Raw genomic sequence first — 19,932 nt, 5'->3', positions numbered from 1 at the left:
CCTACAAAAAGAAAGTTTTGCTGCTACATAGGAAATGAGAACAGGAATAAGCAGAATTTGTAACTGCAGCAGTGCATCCCTCTGTCTTGTGAAAAAAAACAAATCAAGAATATTGTGACTTTTCTGTGCTTTCCAAGTGAATACATTCACAACCACCCCTTCCTCCGAACACATTCAATGTTTAGGCACCTGCACTCACACAGAGAAAGCCCATGGCAGAATTACACACTTAAACCAGACATAGGGCACTGCCCAGCCCTCCCTACAGCACACCTATGCCTTTTTTTTTACCAAGAAATCTAGAACAAATACACAAGCATCCCAGCTATGTGATAACGATAGGAGAGAAATAAGACTTCCTTCAAAAACAAGTGTTCACAAATTTAGAGGTGTGCCACTACATCTCTAAATTCATAAAATATGAATGCTTTTATTAAAAACATTTTCAGACAAATGAGAAAGGAGGTCACAGCCTGATCAAGAAATAACTTGTGCTTATGTGTTGATGCATGCAGAAACTGTGTCTACATACACACCCACACAAATCTGTCTCCAAAAGAAAATGAAGCATCTCTGCAAACTCCAGGCAAGCTGAGATGTCAGTCAGATCATCTCCAAAACATACACAAAGGGTTCATCTTCATTTACAGTCCAGGCTAACTGGGGAGGTCCCAGCTGACTGTCAGTTTCCACATCTGACTCCAGCGTACAAGAAGGGCAGGAAGGACTACTGAGGGAATTACAGGCTTACCAGTGTGACCTCAGTACCAGGGATGTCATCTCACAGCCCATACAGGGCAATCAGGCAACCAGGTATAGCCAGCATGGCTTTCTGAAAAGCTGCACCTGTCTGATGAACCTGATTCTGTCCTCTGGTGCTCAATGTAAGTAAAAACTGCCCTACATAGAAAGAATGGTTGGTTTCACACTATTTTTCACAGGAATTGTAGAAACATTGGAGGAATCGCCCTAGTAGTACCTGCAATAAGTAAGATGGGATATTCACCTACAGGGCTCTGCACATTGCTCCTAAAGGCATACGTAGGACAACAACAATCCTTTACGCTTCTCACCATGTATATTCAATATTGGTGGTTTCCAGGCTGTTTGGACAAACAGATCCTTTTAGTTCCCTTTAGTTTCTCCTATTTCTACATTTTATTGTCAACCTTATAATTCATGACTTCATGATTTAACTCATTTAAAAACACAATAATATAATCCTATGGACCAGCTGTTGGAAAGCACTGCTCTGTATCACAAATATTGAAAATGCTTGCAGAAGGGATTGTATTTCAAACCTTGGGGATTAATACATATCTCAATTATTTAAAAGGAAACTTCTTCCCATGATAGAATTCAATTCTTACATTAATTATGCTATTGTATGTGAATAATTAATTCACCAGCCAACTCTCCTGACACAGAATGCCATTTTTCAGAGCAGGCTTCTTTTCAATTATTAGATAACATAATGTGCATAGGAAAAACCCTAAGTTTACATAGCAGTGGCAATTTCAGAACAGGCAACTGACTGCAGGATATGGAAGTTACAGTTTAAAGTTCTGTAGAAATACCAATTTACTGCTCAACAGCAATTTGAATATAAAATATCAGTCTCTGGTGACTCTTATACCTTCAATCATATGGGCTCTTTGAGCTTCACCGTCTGAAAATGGAGACAAAACTGAAAAGAAACTTACAAAGGAAGTCAGTGGTGACCAAAGATAATGAATATCTCCCATGTGAGAAGTGATTAGACAGAAGAGGCTCTCCTGCTGTCAGAAAGGACAAGTGGGACGTATGAAAGTAGGCTTACGATGGGATGGAGGTGATTAACTGGGAAACAATAATTAAGTACTTCTTCCAATACAGGAATTATGGAGGCAACGAATGAAATTCTTTGAAAATCTACCATTCTATGATTCTATGATATCAGAAAACAGTTAAACCACAAAATGGAGTATTCCTTCCCACAGTGCACAATTACAGCATCACATGATATTGCTGATACTAAAAACATACAGAGCTTTAAAAACTGTTTCTAGAAATCCTGCTGCCGTCAGGATTGTGCCCCTCAAAATTCTGAACATTGGAACTACTGTCATTCAGTGTGTTTCAATGAAATTATGCTCAGCGTGGTATAAAAGAGAATTCAGATAAGTGATTGAAAAATGCCTCACTGAGCTATCCTGTGAGCCAGGCCTGCAAATTAAGCAGATGCTCTCTGCAGTCTAACAAGGAACTGTGGGCATTTAAGCCCCTTATGTAATGGATGGGGTGCTCAAGCTGGAAATGCCATAAGTACAACTGTCATTCTCTTTTTGGTTGTCTGAATCCTGGTGAGGACTGTCAGACCTGCAGCTTAAATCATTGTACAAAATGACAAAAATACAACATACTCCTTTTCTAAATGTCCACACAAACAAAATCTGTGTTCCAAACACTTGAAAAAGCATTTCAAATGATTTCTTAGTCACATGAATTCCTCATCCTTTCTTGTTAGCAGTATTTTCATAAAAGCCACTTGGCCATGATCCATCCACTTCAAGGACAACAGAATCTCTGTAATAAAGACCTCAAATTCTTTTTAAGGAAAAATCTTTCTCACTGCACAAATAGTAAAAACAGACAGACAGTAAACACTGTATATCTTCTATACAACAAGAAATACTACAAACTTTGTATAAATGATCCAGAATGATTCCAAAATGATTGACTATATTTTTAGGTTTTTAATCTTAGCATGCTACAACTCACTAAAGGATACCTGATTGGTTGTTCTGTTAAATTTAATCTGTCCACTGCATACTATTTTCTCTTAAACTAACACAAATTAAGATGAATGCAGAAGATACAATTGCTTCCAATTTCTAATTCTGGCAAAGTCATGGAAGTTTATGACAAATTAAGATGTAAAAAACAGACTTTACAGTTCTGACAGTGATGCACACAACTATTAGAGCAACACTCAGAAAACAATTTCTGTCTTCAAGAAAAATTGACAGCATTAGTTTGCAATCAGCATCTGAATACTGAGAGCAATATTTTCCAGTTGGGTTGAACCGCATCGACCCATCAGACTGAAGTCACACATTTAAAATTTCACACAACACTTTGAAAAGTACCCACACCTTTAATGACCTTTGCTTCAAGAAAGACTATTTCAGACCAACTATAGAAAAGCATCATGCAATTATGACTCATATGTGAGACACTGTAACCTCCGTCATCTTACTCCAGTAAGGAGCTCTTTATGCTTCTTTTGTATAAGTTTGGTAACTTTTGTATAACTTTGGTAACGCTCTAGATAAAGAAACTTATGCTCTGGCTGATTGCATTTGAGCAGATTTCCACTCTTCTGAGCTAATGGCATTGCCTAAGTGGCTGCAGGTTATCTAAAAACATCTTTGACCAGCAAAGACCCAAAGAACTGGGAAGAAAAACTATTTCTACTGAGACAGAGAGCACTGAGTAATGCTAAGAGAGCATTACACAAATAGAAAATCATATCAGATTCGGGCACGGCTAGAGCAACAGAACAGGTTTCCACTGAACAACATTCTTTTCCTTAAGTATCTTTAATATAGTAAGCTTTACGTTCAATACCTCACTGGCTATTATTCACAGTAATGTATTTGTTATAATCCTGTTCTCTCAGTTGTCTTTTTTTGCCAGTGTTATCCTTAGTTTACAAAGAGATCTTTCAACTGTTATGAAACCCTTACCTGAATCAATTTCATACAGTGCAAGGTACTGGAAGACTTGGAGAAGAGAATCCTTGCCTTGTCATTTAAGAGATGGAAGGACAGAAGCATCATGTTTTTTTAATTCCTTGTTCCAACCTACCTTCCAGGCAAAATCAGAAGGTATGAAAAACCCTTTCTGTGTGCATGTGGCATTCATCCTGCAACTAGAGAGCCATAGTCTGTGCCTGCCAGACACATCTTTCCAACAACTGATATTACTTGAGAGTCAGACAGCCTGACGTCACAGGAACAAAATATTTATCCTCATACTGGGTCAAATGTAAGTAGAATCCACCCACTCAATACAGTTTTTAGGCCACCAAAGTCTAAATCTGAGGTAGTCAGTTACATATGGGATCTGAGCAAATTCCTACAGGACTTTGAAACATAGTGGGACCTGCTCTTTCTGGACACTTTTCTGTAGATATCAAATTTTATTCCTGCTTTACATAGGCTTCAAAAATTAAAAGTTAAAATACAAGAAATTACAACATGTCTCTGAGACTTTACTTTCCATGTCAGAAACAGAGTCCTCACCTACAGATGATACCTGTAATGATGGAAGATGGCATACCTTTCAAACTTTTGTTTCTACTGCTGAAAACACTAGATGTTTATTTACCCCCCATGAATTAGATTGAGTCATCCAAATTAATCTGAACTATGCTACCATCAAGCCTTCTTGGCCTACTGCTGCTTCTTATACCTAGACTTCATTTTCTCGCTCAATACAAGTCAAACTGCAGCCAGATGCACTGTTTGGGTACAGCTAAGTTAAGAGGTTGTCTTTTACCTGACCATCAGTGTAGGGTCTTCCCACCCTTACCAGGATTTCCTTCTGCTTTGCTGGCACACAGGCATCCATGCTCGCTCCCTAACCCAGTTCTGTCACAATGTTTGGTTGAGTTGGAGAAATGACTACTAAAAGTGTTCAAGTTAACCTAGATCATTTTGACAGAACCAGGCTGGGGAATAACTACATGTGCTGTTTACACTGGTAAAACTGAGGAGGCAGTAAATTATGAAGAGTGGAAAAGAGGAAAAGTGAAATACAAAGAGAACACGGATCACTTGCAGCCATACAATGCATTTGGCTTCAATTCAATAATGCATTAATTTATAGGCTTTAGCTATGCTACTTGTGGTTCAAATTTCACCACGCTACTGAAAACTATGTTCTGTTGTTGGCCAGTTTTTCAGAAGTTGCCATGACAATACAGCACCCAGTAGGTCATCTGCACTGCTAACATGGTAATGGACTCAAATTTCATTTTAGTTTTTTTTTCTTTCCCCCCCCCAGCTCTGCCTCCACCTCTTGGACAAAAGTAAGGAGTTGCAATTATATGTGAAGAGTGATACTCATATGGGAGAAGCCCTGACGTAAAAGTCTGTACATTACAAATAGACAATACTTCAAGGCTGAATGCAAAACACCCAGGTCAGGTAGTTTATACAATAACTAAATATAAGCCTAACTTTTCTGGGGCACTTTAGGAACAGTCTTCTGGGAGTGGAACCACTGCCAAATGGCTTTTCAAATGAGCAGCTGATTTGGCTGAATAAAGCTCAGGGAAGTTGATAACCGCTGCTGGAAGGAAGCAAGGAGGATAGGACAGAGCAGAGCTGAGATTAGGGCTCCTGGGGAAAGTTGCTCTGTAGGCCAGGTAGGGATTGGCTTTCATAACCAATACAAAGCAGAGAGCAGGAGAAAAACCCTTTGTGATGCTCCATGGTGAGCTGGTTGAAAAGCCAGCTGTTTCACCCAGCATTCTCCCTTTAACTCTTTTGTTCTTGCTATTTGTATGTGGCTTTGGAATTGGAGGCAAGAGCTGGGGGAAAAGAAAAGCTTTTTTCCAAATTAAGATAATGAAATAGTACTAAACTGTGGAAAGATTCTCCTATCAAAATTCCACCACTTCCATTACGCCCAGAGAGACTGCCTCACTTTAAGTAAACTTCTGCAGTCCTGTATAAAAGTTTTAAATGATTATGCTGAGAAAGACTTGGCCTGTAGATGTAACCGTAGAGAAGAAAATGTGGAGTCAAGCCTATAAATACCTTTAAAAACTAGAAGGAGACTTCGGCCTTTCTCTGTCTCACTGGCAGTGTGAGGGATAAAGTGAATACTTCAAAGAACATGAATCAACTTACCACTTCTGGAAGAACCCTCTTTGCAAGATCGTGAATAGCTTTGATCACAATACAAATAGATGATAGGAGGAATATGACACCCAAGATAACACAGGCTCTAGAAAGAAAAAGTTTAGAACATAGCAGTGAGAGAGTTGAAAATTCCAGATGATGCATAACAAACAACAAAATTTTACTGGTAAAAAAAATCTTATATATGTAAAGATAGAGGCTGGAATTAAAGAACAGAATGAAAAGAAACATCCCGATCCTTCCCAGTTCTTAAAATCCAGTCTGTGTATGAAAAGACAGGACAGATGTTTCAGATTGAGAATGGGGGAGAAGGCCATGCCTCTTCTGCTACTGATGATTTACCACACATTCCCCTCGAGGTCTGTTTCTCTCAGTCTGTTTTTGTGTTTTGCTAAGATCTGGCACAAAAACAGAAAGTCTTGGTAAGCATTGATATATGCATAGCCAGTTCACTAATCAATTTTCAGATAAGAACTCTTAGAAAATAGCAAAGTACTATAAACACATGCACAGCGAGAGCAATTTAATGCGATTTTAAATGTACAATTTTTTTCTCCAAAATTTATATTTCCTTTGTTTGATACTCATCATTTGGTACCTCTCTGTTAGCTCAGTCTACAGATCCCATAACTATTCCAGCAGCATGCTACTATTTTTAACAATTCAGACATCAGGTGATCTGCTGGATGGCAACACACATAATGCCCACATCAAACTCAACCGAGGGACTGCAGTTGGACTGATACTGCTCTGCCTAGGTCAAAAGACACAGCAGTGGTGAAAGTGGGCAGCTGGTGATTTTTTATTCCCCAACACAGGGAACACTAAAACACACCGTGGACAATCCATATAGTCCTGCAGGCAAGATCTCATAAAGAAGCTGCCCTTCTCCAGAGTACAGAAAATGCAGAGGCATTTTCTGGCACCCTTTCCAGCATCAGAATGGTATATGCTGGACCAGTTATTTGTTCTAGGTAGGCACAGCTCTGTTACATCTGCAGGTAGAGGTGATCAGTAAATGGCCAAAGGTGTGGGAGGAAAGTTCATCTCTTCAGAGGAATAAGCAGAATGGAAAATTAGAGGGCTTTCAGTTTCCCAATGCATATTTGCAAGCAGATCCCTGTTCTGCTGTTGATTCCTCTCAGAGAATTACAGTTTCACCTTATCTGAATGGATCACTGCAGAGAGGCCTGTCAGAGCATCTTGACCAAGAATGCCAAACTGAAAACCTTTCAGTACCACCCTTATGCATTAATTCTCACATGTTTAGTACTGTTATAGCCTAGACAGTTTATAATTCACCATCCTTCGTGATCACTTCTGTTATGATTATTTTATTTTGGAGTAGATAAACAACTACTGAAATTTCTACTCACTTGCCTGGGAGAAAAGCAGGAGTCAGGTACTTTGAGCACAGAACTGGTTCACAGAAGTTGGCCATTCACTGTGCCAGTGACAGGCAAAAACAAGAGACAAACACTTTCTGCAAGAATTGCTGACATTTCATCTGAAAGCAATGCTGATGGAAAACCTGTTTCATCATTCACAGCAGGCTTAAACCAATATAACCACAAATCCTCAAGTTGGGAACAATGCATTAAACTTTTTGTGCTGACACGTTCTGTTTAACACCAAGGCAAGAGGAGACAGTCAAACATCACCTTCCACTGGCATATCTTCTATTCCCTGTGAACATCTTCTGGGGAAGATGAGCAAACTTCCTAAAGGTTTGGCAGCAGCCTTGCTGGCACAAGCTGATTGGGTCCAGCGAATGAGTGCTTGCCCTGACCAGTGCCTGGATTCAGCTCTCACTTACATTGGACTCTTTGTGCTTTCTTTGTAAACTCTTCCACCACACAATTCTAACTTCAATTTTGTATCTTTGCTTATGCCAGCAGACAAATAATAACTTCAGCAATCTTGAGCTGCTTATATTATTTCCTAGATAAGTTTTACTGTGTCAGAAAAACTCCCCTATCCATACTTAGCTGTAAATAGCTAAAAGAAGAAAGAAAAAGTACATTATAACAGTGGCAAGAGTATTAATAGCAGAGAGAAATACAGTCTGAGGCTTGACTCAGCATTCAGTCAAGCCTAGCTTCTCCTTTATATGCTGGCTCTTGGAATCCACTGCCATGCAAAATTCATGAGTAATGGCAAAGTACTTTAAGTGCAAAAATACATGTTTCTTGTCCTCGGGAGTGTATCAATTTACCTGCAAAGCCACCAGAACAAAATGGTGCATAGCGATTTATTTTAACTTCTTTTGCTAGAGGAATAATTTCTACCTAAACTGCAAATCATAAAAAAAATACAACCAAATAAGAAGCCTCCAAAAGTTAATCTGAAGTTTAACTATCATGGATGATAGGAAAAACAGATTGTAACCTGGCCCTTTTCAAGCCATTAGATAACAAAAACTTTAATACTAGCTCGATAATTTCCATCTGCTACCAATTACACAACTGTTCTGTATCTACATTAACTGTTTCCAGCTGGAAGTGAAAGGTGTTAGTGCCAAGGTTGGAGGTAAATGCAGTTTGGTTAATAACATTCATTTCACTGGATGAGCAAACTGCCATTTCTAAACAAGTTCAAGGCAACTCAGAAGAAACTATAAAACTAATGGAGAAAGTGCTAAACAGAAATTTGGTTTGACTGGAAAAAAAAAAAAAAAGACCCAGGTAATATTTTCCAAATACCATGGGTTTGGAATTGCCATACAGTAATGTTCTTCAGGTCCCCTGAGGCATAAGGGCACTCTGCCCAGTGCCCCCCTTGATTAGCAGATCTCCAAGTATGATGAGCCGTCAGTATCTCTTCCTTACACCTCCCATCTCCCATTGGAAACTGTGTTCAGTTTCTGCCTGCTGCCTATCAAGAAAAACATCCAAAAAGTTCTTGCTAGATGCATTAATCAGCCTGACTCTATCCTACCATATCAGTGGTAGGACTATCACCATATCAGTGCAGGACTAGGTGATCTCTTTTCCAGCCTCGGCAATTCTGTGTAGAGAGGACTCACACTGACCTGGGGACTGCCAGTCTCTAAACACATGGAGGAAAGCAACAGCACATGGCTGTGAGCTGGGTGCTCCCACAGCCCTCCCTGCCTACAGATTCTCCACGCCACAGCTTCTGCCCACATTCTGCTCACTGTGCTGGGCTCTTCACCAGCATGGCACGTGCAGGTGGATAACGTGATTCTACCCAGCAAGGCCACAGTTCCCCCACACACTTGCTAAACCTTTCCAGAGCTCTCTGCTATTCCCAGTTTTCATGACTGCAGAATCAGGTCCCATTACCTAAATGTTCCTTCAAGGCTCCAAGTCCACCGCACCAATGAGGAGAGTTCATCATGAAGCTCACGGTAATTCTTTCTTTCAAGTCAATCTGCTCTACCATTCAGTAGAGGCTGTGCAATACAATTATGGATTCCAAAAAAAATTAGTGATGAACATAAATGCAATCTGCAAGTATGTGCTAACAGTCTCTTAGCAGCTCTCAGATATAACTATTTTGGCAGCACAGAGGGAAAAGTTTTTCACGTACTTGGTAGTATTTCTGTTACATCCTGAAAACAATTTTACCAGCACACTTCAAATTCATTAAAATTATCCCTGCCATGTGATGACACCATGTGGAATAAAACAAGATTGCCAGCAGCAGTCTAATTACTTCTCAGCTCTATTAACATGATAAAAAATGCAATATTAAAAATCTAGCCTCCCTCCTTACTGAGCAATAATACCTACTACCAAAGATGTTATTTTGGATCTAATGTAAAAAGCAAGAACTAAAATGATCAGGTTCAGATACTTTTTCTTAACATCGTTTATGGACCTAAAAAAAATATTCTATATGGAATATTAAAAAAATCAGCCAAAGCCAGAAATACTTATTCCTCAGTGTTGTCTATACTGCTAGGCTTAGTTCATCTGAGTTGCTGATGGTAAACACTGCACAGTTCTCTAGCACTGCTATTGAGGCATCACTGAAATTGCTCACTGAGATCCAGCAGTAACCTTAGCACGGCACTCCATTCTGAATCACAACCGAACATTTGGATGCACAAACATGCTCAATTTTTTAAAAGCTTTCCTTTCTACTGGTAAGATAGCAACAATCACATTTTAAGAAGAAAAAAAACCCAAAACCTTCTCTCCAGGTATCACTTCACAAGGATTTCGCAGGTGTAGTTTGTGAGGACCATAGATCACAGAACAAAGTCTGAGGGAAAGACTCCATGTTTCCATACAGCCTCAGCTGAGACCTGCATCTGGATGTTCCTGTAACATTTTTACCACGTTAAATCTGGGAAGTTAAACTTTCCCATAACAAAATGTAGTGGCATGTGTCACTCTATAGACACAGATACACAGAGAGGCAGCTCTTCGCATTGCCTCAGGTGCTCTTACAGTTTCTCAATTTCCCAGTAAAGCAATCCCCAAATGATTTAGTCAGTTGTGCCCCAGTCATGCTGAACCTTCTTGACTCATTTAACTTAGACTAAAATATATTGTATAGTATGCATACAAGTTATCCACTTTTCAGTAATTCACTCATTCAATTTATCCATATATTTCCAATCAGTGTGCATCCTTCAAGTTAGACTTTATAGCTATCAGGGTTTTGGGTTGTTAAGAATCTTACCGTATACATTCTTCTAAAAGAAATGGACTACTTTCCACCATGAGATCTGATTACAGAGGTTGTGCAGCCTCTATCCTTGAAAGTCTTTAAGAATCAATTGGGTAAAGCTCTGAGCAACTCGTTCTGATGTCAGTGCTGACTGCTTTGAGCAGGAGATTGGACTAGAAACCTTCCAAGGCCCCATTCAACCTGAATTACCCTATAAGCCCACGAATCTTTATTAACAAAATTTCCCTCTGCAGGTTCTGTTGAGGTCTTTCTGCATGAAACAAGTCCCACAGCCCACAGAAAAGGAAATGTTAAAATCTACAGAGGCTGTTTTCACCTTTGAGTGAAGAGGTAGTGAGAAAACTGTTACTTCACAAGGAACTGAAAAGTAGCATTAAAATGTGCTGCAGGCCACTAAGTGCAATATGAGTTCTAAGCCCTGGAGTAATATGAGTTTTTTCAGCAAAGCTGAACAAATCACTTTTATGACGAATGTGTGATTTAATCTATGAGTAAAGCCACTAATGAATCCTCCAGAGTTCAAATGAGAAAAGATTAAATCATCTTCTGAGTCTAGTTGCATTTTTTTTCCTCTCCATTTTTCTGGTATTCTTGTTTTCATTCCTTCTTCCCATAACCAAATACAAATTACATGCTGTGAATTCATGAATAAATTGGAAGCTTGCAATAATCTACACCACATTTATTCCAGATAAGAGAAAGTCAGTCTGTTCAAACACAATGAGGCTTCTTTCTTCTAGCATTTGTATTATGGCAGCTCTTATATTCTGATTGTAGTCGCCAAATATATCATTCCTTTTGTAGCCAAGCCAAGATTTAAGTGTGTAGACAAAATCATTGAGAACTCAGAGAAACTCAGTCTCTGTTTACCAAAGGGGTGGCAAACCAATGGTTTCTGGCTGATGGGAATGAGGTAGAGGAAGGCAGAGGTAGCCAAAGAGGACTCTGAAAAGTCAGAGGACAAATAATATACAATGGGAAATAGTCAGAGATCATTTCAGGGTGTAAGCAGCCACTGAAGGGGAAGGCTCTTCTGCTTGGTTCCAGTGGGAGGAGGGAAGCTGCACGCTTTGCCACAAGCACAGCTCTGCTGCCAATTATTTCAAAAGACAGAGATCAGAATAACAACACACTAACATTTCTTCCTTGCTACCCATTTTGCAGTACAACTGAGACAGGCCTAGCCACACTATTTCTTAGGGTGACATCCAGAACTGCAAAGACTAGGACTCTAAAATCTGCCCCTAAGCTCGTTAAAGTTCTTACTCCAAAAAGAACAATTATTAGCCACTGTGGCACATTACTGTAACGTATAGGCAAAAAGTCTTGAGGTTCCTGCTTCTTTGTCATGCTTTGCTACTGGATATTAAGTTCTTTTGTGTCCAATTAGTTACACTGTTGGGTTTTTTTTGTTTTTTTGTTTGTTTGTTTTGCTTTTGTTTTCTTTTTTATGTTTTCAGTTCAGCTTTTTTGTTATCAGGTTTAGTTACTGATGAAGACTTGGACACCAATCTATACACACTCACTGCTGTTCAGTGTTTACACCTGCCTGTTGCTGAGTGAACAGGGAACAGAGTCACTTCAAGATACATAGGAATAAAGGGGTTCATTGCACGTGTTCCAATCCACCTCTAACAGCCAGAATCCTGGTTAGCAGCAATACAGCTACTTCTTTTCCTCAACATAAAAACAAAATAAGACAAAAAAAAGATAACAAACCAAAGGGGATTCAACTATTATTACAAATCATTATTGAAAGCACTTTCCTCAATTATGTATTTAAAAATAGACAATGTTATCACACTGTCTAACTTCTTTTTTCAGAGCACATAAGGGAAATGCTGCTTATATCTGAGACTCAACAATGTTGGGGACATATTTCATGCTACAGGCCTTTTAAAACTCGCATCATGCTCTCAAGTTCAACTAGTCACTGCAGAATAGGTACATCCATTAAAATCGTGCAGATGCACTACAGCAACAGTTCCATAAATAATTTGATTCTCCATCTATTAAAAATCTGCCAACAAAAGCCTAAAGGCATTTGTACAACCTAGAGAACTTGAAATCTCTTAGGTCCCATTTACTGGTTCCTTGGTAGCCTTAAAGCAGGTGAGCACAGACTCTGACAGTCCTCTGAAGATGGAAATCAAAGCCATTTGAGAATTTCTGTGATACTCATTCTTTTATGGTGATTATCAAATTCCAATACAGAACACAATTATATACACATAACATATGTATGTGTATGTATGTGTGTGTGAATACTTTGCAATATATATAAATACTGCCTAAATAACTACCAGTGAAGTAAAAGGAAAGGTTTTCATCAATTAAATAGATTTTGGATCTGGCTACACTAAAATCATTGCCAAGTCTACAGATGCCACACTGTTAGAAACAGATTTTAGAATGTATAAATATATACATTCACTAGTTTTTATTTAGTATAAACTCTGCGTGTGAGAATTGTGTGTGTGCGTGCATGAATGTATACACACATGCATTTCTCTCTGGATAAAAGCAAAATTTATAATTGCTTCACTCTTTGCCTGAATACAACTTAACTGATTTATGAAGAAATGGCGCAGCCTTACAATACAGCTTACCAAAGCACCTCTAAGACTTGTATCCAATACTGTATCAGGATATAATATTTTGTCTACATGTTGCAGAAGAAAAAATGATTTAGAAATGTTCGGTGTCACTTTAAAAAAAAAAATTCTCCTTCTGTAAAGTAGACACTGAAGCATAGCCAAACATGTATTTTGCAAACTGCACTCTGCTCCTTCAGACAGAGAGACATGCACGCTCCCCAGGAGGACAAACCCCAGGTGGCAGAGAATTAGACAAGAACTGCAGAGTTGGATTCATAGCTATCTCCATGCATTTGACATTTTTCCGGATCACTTAGCTATTCCTTTCACTCATCACAAAAGAGTTTTTTCCTCCAGCCACAGAGGTTTGCCCCTAACTGTGGTTAGGTTTGGATTCTGCCATCTGTGCATCTCTTTCTTAGGTACAGCATAGATAAAATTATCCATAGCTTTTTCAGATGTGACTGATACTGTTGGGTCTGAATTGAGAGGATTATTTTCATTCAAAGCCACCTAAATTGACAGTACTCTTTTAGTAGAATTAGCCTGTAGAGCGGAGCCAGTATGTACATGAAAATTTAATACAGTACTGAAACTGAAAATCTTGAAAGTTTTGTGCTGCTTATGTTTGTTTGTTTTGTATCAATAAACTGTACACTCTGCAATGATTTGGATCAGTATGTTCTCTTATTGTGAACCAAAAGAAAGTAGAGCCTGACCTAGCCTAGCTGTATGACAGCCATTTCCTCCCATGAAAGACAGTTTCCAACTCTTTGTAGCTTTGAGGGCAAGAGTAGCTGTGTCTCAATGTCCATATGGCATGACTAAATACCCATGTTGTTTAATCAGTGTAGCTTCATTAAGGCTACCGTGACCAAGCCTGAAGTAAATATTGTCAAGTGATGTCATCTGAACATAACCAATACAGAAGAAAAGGTTTCAAATACTTTGGAAGGAAAGGCTCGTTCTGTCTCAGTGTCCCACCCATCTCTAAATTTTCTTAGCAAGTTAAAAGTCTTTACACAGATTCATTATCATTCACTCACATTTTCTCAGCAGTCACACTGACCTGCCCACTTCTGGTATCTACAGACACAGTTCTGTAGGACTTGACAGTGTGACAGATCTTTAAAGAAGGCATTCAGCAATTTTCCCTAGCAATTGAAGAGGGATAGCATTCACACACTTATTCTCCCTGGCCTCCAAAAGTGAATTGTGTGAGAAACTAAAGAGCAGAAGAAAAAAGATGACCAAGGAGTATTTATATCCATATGATACCTATGCTGACAGAGGGAATACTACAGCAAAGGACAGATCCCTCAGGTATTTTCAGAGCGGGTGTCTACTTACTGCACAGAGCTTTATAGATGATTCTATTACTGCTGTTTGCTTAACTCTAAATTGCAAAAAGAAGGTAACTAAGCAACTGGGAAGAGTTTCTGGTCACTTGACTAGGCTTCTCCAGAGGTCACATGCCTAAGAATATGTAAGGTTATTACAGAAAAGCTGTTCAAAGCTGTATCCATCTCCTAGAAAAACATCTACAGGTCCATGGCAGCATTTGAAACACTGACATGCCTGGTAGCTGCACTGCTCCATTTACCTGAAAAGGCTGCTTACAATCAGAAGCTGGTTGTGATGCACATTCTGTGAAAAAAAATTGGCAGAGTAGTTCTGAGGAAGATTAAGGAAAAAGATTCATACCCTGTAAGTTTGTGGTCAAGAGGTGTTCTGAACTGGCTTTTGGTATCATTGGTATTCATGTTTGATGAAGTGCTTTTAAATATTCTGACTCCCTTATCAACTGTTACATAGTCCTAAATTTCAACACTAGTGCACGATGTCCTGGACAGGTCAGAATACCTGTATTCCTGTCTGTCCTTCTCTTCATGGTAGCCCATATGTGAGAATATCTACATAACATTTTCCTAGAGAAGTTTTCTTATATACATATGTTGTGTAACATATGCAGAATAAAAATAAGATGTACACCTTTAACAGTGAGCAGATGGGTAGGACAGTGAAGTTTGTGAGAGATTTTCTAGTAGTTGCATCTAGCACACTCATAATGAGTCAGGTTTCCTATTTACATCATCCCTGAGGAAAAATAGAATATTTTTCTTACAGCTATAGCTCAAACTACGGTAGAAGTGCTTGGATTTCTTACAGCTCTGCTTTTCTGGATGTAAAAATGGATGAGAATACTGGTTCACTCTCACATTAATTTAAGAACCTATTAAGAGTCAAATCCTCGGGGCAGGCATTTTTCACTTTGCCAACAGGTTTAGCACTCTGACAATATCAAATCTAGCTGCCACAGCTTATGTTAATGTATGGAGATTAAAGTTAAGTTACTAACATAAGTAAAGCTTTAGACAACATCTAATAACAAAGCTGCAATGACATCAAAATCTTCCCAATTCTTGATTCATTGTTTTTAAATCTAGCATAAGGTGGGGAAATAACATGCAAAATAAATACAGAAATGGAGATAATTTAAGCCTCCTACTCTTCCAAGTGAAGCATCATCTTACCCATAAAGAAAGAGCACTCCAGAATAATACGCTGCTTCACTGCAGACAGGAATGCCTATTTTCACCTGGCAAAAAGCTTTTCTCAGCAGCTGGTAGAGGTGTGTGACAGATGTATGCAGCCTTATCTGACACACATGAGAGTATCTAATTCCTGTTATTTTAATTCTGAAGTTAATATTTTGAATGACAGATTCACCAATATAAGAATAAAAGACATACATGAGTTTGTTACTTATTATGACCTAATAAACTATGAGTTTATTAGGAATTATTTGCCCATTATACTATTTTCTTATTACAATAGTAAAAGTTAGAATAGTTGGAGTCTGGACTTCACAATAAAGGAAGAACTGAAAACAACATCAGGTTTTTGCTCTTGGTTTATCCAGTGTGCTCATTATGAGTAAGGTTTCTTATTTACTCTGGCACTAGCTTCAGAAAGATGTTGACAGATTGGTTCTTGGGAAAATAGAGAATTTAACTTGATAGCATGTACAAAATAATATATAATAAACATCAGCTGTAGCTGTCAAGAATCACTGTGTTAAATATGCTGCACAGTTAGTCTTTGCAACACTAAAGATATAAGCTCAAAAAGAAAAAAAAGGCACAAAAAAATCCTAGGACCATTGGGTCCTGAGGGCATAAGCAGAAACAGCCCCTGCACCACACAGTAGCAAAATGCAATTGCAGCTCTGTAACACAGCATCATTACTACCTTATAACCTACAAAGAACATTACTCCATTTGAACTGAATATTTGACCCGAGGCTGCCAACTGTATTAATTTACAATGAGCAAAGCACTATTTCCTGAACAGAAGGAGAATCAAATGGGAGATGTTTCCTTTGTTCACAGGTTTGAGACTTTTCCCACCAACTACACATTAAAAGTTGCATCCTTTACAGACTTTTCACAAGCCTATGTGCCCTAAGTTTGTTATTCTGTTTTCTCAGGCTTTCATTTTTTTAGTGGCAGTTATCACTACGTCCTCACACTCAGTTCCACTGCTTCAATATAAGTCCTTCATTCCTGAATTTACCAGATCAAAGAGTTGACCTTTGGCTGTATAGCTAGTTACTATTTGCAGCTCTGGTGAGACATTTTTCCAGATCCCCAATGACCCAGGTTTCTGTTAGCAAATGACTTTACAGCTATTCACTGGGTTTATTTATGTACATGAAAAACTGCTACTACCTCATCAGTTTCAATAAATTTTCTCCACCACCAACAAAACCTAGAATTCCTTCAGCATCCCAAGAAGTTGTTATGTCACTGAAGATTAACTAAGGGGCAGAATATTCAGGAATATGTGTACACTGCTCAGATCTCCTGGTGCATCTTGAATTGCTCAGTGACAGCTCAATATTTAAATAACATAAAACAGAAGACTGGCTTCAGAATTTTATCCTGGCACAGATTTTTCTGCACACTTATCTAGCTTCGTAGAGATCTCTCATCCAGTGACAGGACAAGAGGCAATGGTTACAAACTGAAATACAAGAAATACTCATCTGAAAGAGGTTATGCAGAGAGCATGCTAAGCCTCCATCCCTGGAGTTATTCACATTCCAACCAGAAATGGGCCTGAGCAACCTGCTCTATTGACCTTGCTTTGAAAACAAATGATCTCCAGAGGTGCTCGCCAACCCCAACCCCTCCACAATAAAACTTACAGATGCAAATCTGCAGACACAGTGCTGCACAAAAATCCTCATCATTAAGTGGTAAGCACTTGTCTGAAGTGCATATATAGTCATCCTATTGTATTTTTAATCAGCTATATCAGAGTTTATTCCTTTCTCTCAGTTTTTCCTCTTATAAAGAAAAACAGGAAATTGCAAGGACATTCAGTCATAAGTTTTCATCTTTGGTTGAAATTCAACATTACCTCTCTCGTTATGTCAGCACACACCTCTTCCTGGATGTCTGGATTACTGCCTTTTAGATAATTCACTCAATACCTCCAAATTCCCTTTTGCAACCCAGCAGATCATGCCGAGCAAGTCAAGCACTCAGAAACCATGTATTGACTGTCCTTCCAGGTATCCTTCCTTTCAGGTCTCTCCCAATTCCTGCACTCCTCAAGTTCTACAATTCTTTCAAAAACTCTTAAAAAACACATGTAAACACTATAGCCCGTGTTGAGTAGTTGAGAGACTTGGCCCTTTTATTTGACTGCCAAAACAGCAAGATAGAGAAGTGAGAAGCTATCCAAGGAGTATCAGTCACAAAAATGTTTTCAGTGTTCACCCCACTCCTCCACACACTTTGATTAATAAGGCAGCTAGACAAAGTCAAGCAATGTCTCATGTGGCTTACAGTGGCTTATATCTGATCTTAGTCAATATCCACTGTATGTTCAAAGCCGCTATATTTAAAAATAAGGCATAAAAAAATTAGTCATAACTTAAGACACACCTCAAATCTAACCAGCTAAATCTTTTCACAACAACTTAAGAAAAATTCTCCATCCATAGAAGACTTGCATTGGTCTGTAAGTTGATCTCTTTGGGCCACCAATTTCAGAGAATTTCAAAGCAGGGTGAATCCCAAAGGTAAGTTAAAATATATTTTAGGTTACATGTGTTAAATGCCATGAGAATTATCAAAGATGTACATTGTAGAACTCTGGTCACATGTACACCAAAGAGTACCTTCGCCTCTTGCTCCAGAAAAGGAGAGAAATCAAATGAACTAGTAAAAGGTTAAACCCAGCAGGGCACATTTTTATGGTAGATACAGAACTACAATCCCCCTGAAGTCAAACGGCAGTGCATCAGTTTGACTTAACAGAACTTGGCACAGAGCACAGTTTTCCACTGCTCATTCTGAGTACCAGCTCATGAAATGCTCCATCTCTCACTTCCATATGGCTACATTTTAGCAAGATTATGCTAAATAAAATATATTCTTTCGTATCTTAGCATCTCATTGTAAGCATTTAATTGATCATAAATAATGAGTCAAGCTGTATTCTCTATATCTTTTTCTAGGGTTCTGTTTTCCATTCTATGTTCATATTCTCTCTCAACAAAGCCTAACAGGGCAGGATCTATCTTAGCCCTTCAGTGAGAGGCTTTCCACTGATTTCAGCAGATTCTGCATCAACCTCCTTCTGTCAAGTTTATAAAATAATTTCTTTTATAAATTTATAACACATAATTTACTGGCAATTTCACTTGGCTCCTGTCAAGGAATTTGGGATACAAATTATTTTCAGGTACATTAGGAGACAAAAATGTATTTAAATCAATAAAAAGAGAGACCCACAAATGAAGAGCAAAACTGTACACACCTCATTCTAGTAAATGCAGTAATGTATTTATAGAAATGCTGGGTTCTGGGCAGGCATTTGGCTTCTACAGCAAGGCAAAGTACGGCTAGGCACACAGAAACATGAACAGTGCACAGCATGACACAAGCACGTATGTAAATTATGACCAAACTGTTCAAAAGTCTTAGAGGTGGTTTTCCCTGGCACAAATAAAATAAGAATTGTGAAAGAACAGGTGTAGTTATAGGCACATGCAGTACAATAATTATTTAAAAGTTAAGTAAGCAGCCAGGAAGTCACACAACATTTTCCCAGCAGAGAGAAAAATTAATTGCATGTGGTCTTTCAAGCAAAAGATTAATTAAACACAACAGGAAACTAGAAATATGGCTCTCAAAAATTTGACCCAGTAGGAACTGCCTTAAGATAAAATCATCTTTGCTCATCTATAAAATGATCATTGTCTTGTCAAATCTAGAAACTAAGCAATAACCAGATTGCCTACCCAGTGATTAATATTCCCAGCATATAGTTGTATTCTTTAACTCAGTATCTCACCACATAATCTTTGGTGTCTTCAACTAGAGGGCATGGCAAGTAATTTATTGGCTTAATTTAGCTTTATGTAAAGCAGAGGGATTATATGAAAGCAAATTTATAAAGAGCATAAAAAGCGGGAAAATATGTTTGCCACTTTGCTTGTTCACTTTGTTGGCTTAGCCATAGGGATATGTTGATTCTTCTTTTGTACTGGGATTTATTTTCCCTATAAAGTACTTAACAATGTTCACTGTTCAGCAGAAGGAGATTTCAAAAATATGTTAATTAAATGTTGACAGGAATCTCTGCGGACGCCCACAAGAGCAAGATGCTCAGGAAATGTCTGCTAAGATCTCCAAATTTGTGCAGATAGGCTAATTTTGATCACATATTTCTGTATTTATTTTTAT

At 38.5% G+C, this 19,932-nt stretch overlaps 1 protein-coding gene across 11 annotated transcripts in view; it reads right to left on the bottom strand.

Annotated features, from left to right (window-relative positions):
• Positions 1-19,932, bottom strand: part of TMEM163 (transmembrane protein 163) — a 107,684-nt gene that overhangs the window by 17,445 nt on the left and 70,307 nt on the right. For all 11 annotated transcript variants that reach the window (XM_048953901.1, XM_048953898.1, XM_048953900.1 and 8 more), the window contains one exon: positions 5,901-5,997. In XM_048953901.1, coding sequence (XP_048809858.1) covers positions 5,901-5,997 — 97 coding nt within the window. The remainder of the gene's footprint in view (positions 1-5,900; positions 5,998-19,932) is intronic.

This window comes from Lagopus muta, chromosome 8 (assembly GCF_023343835.1).
Source record: "Lagopus muta isolate bLagMut1 chromosome 8, bLagMut1 primary, whole genome shotgun sequence".
NCBI classification, from domain to species: domain Eukaryota; kingdom Metazoa; phylum Chordata; class Aves; order Galliformes; family Phasianidae; genus Lagopus; species Lagopus muta.
Note: the sequence above shows the minus strand (reverse complement) of the source record. Positions and strands in the feature narration are given on the sequence as shown.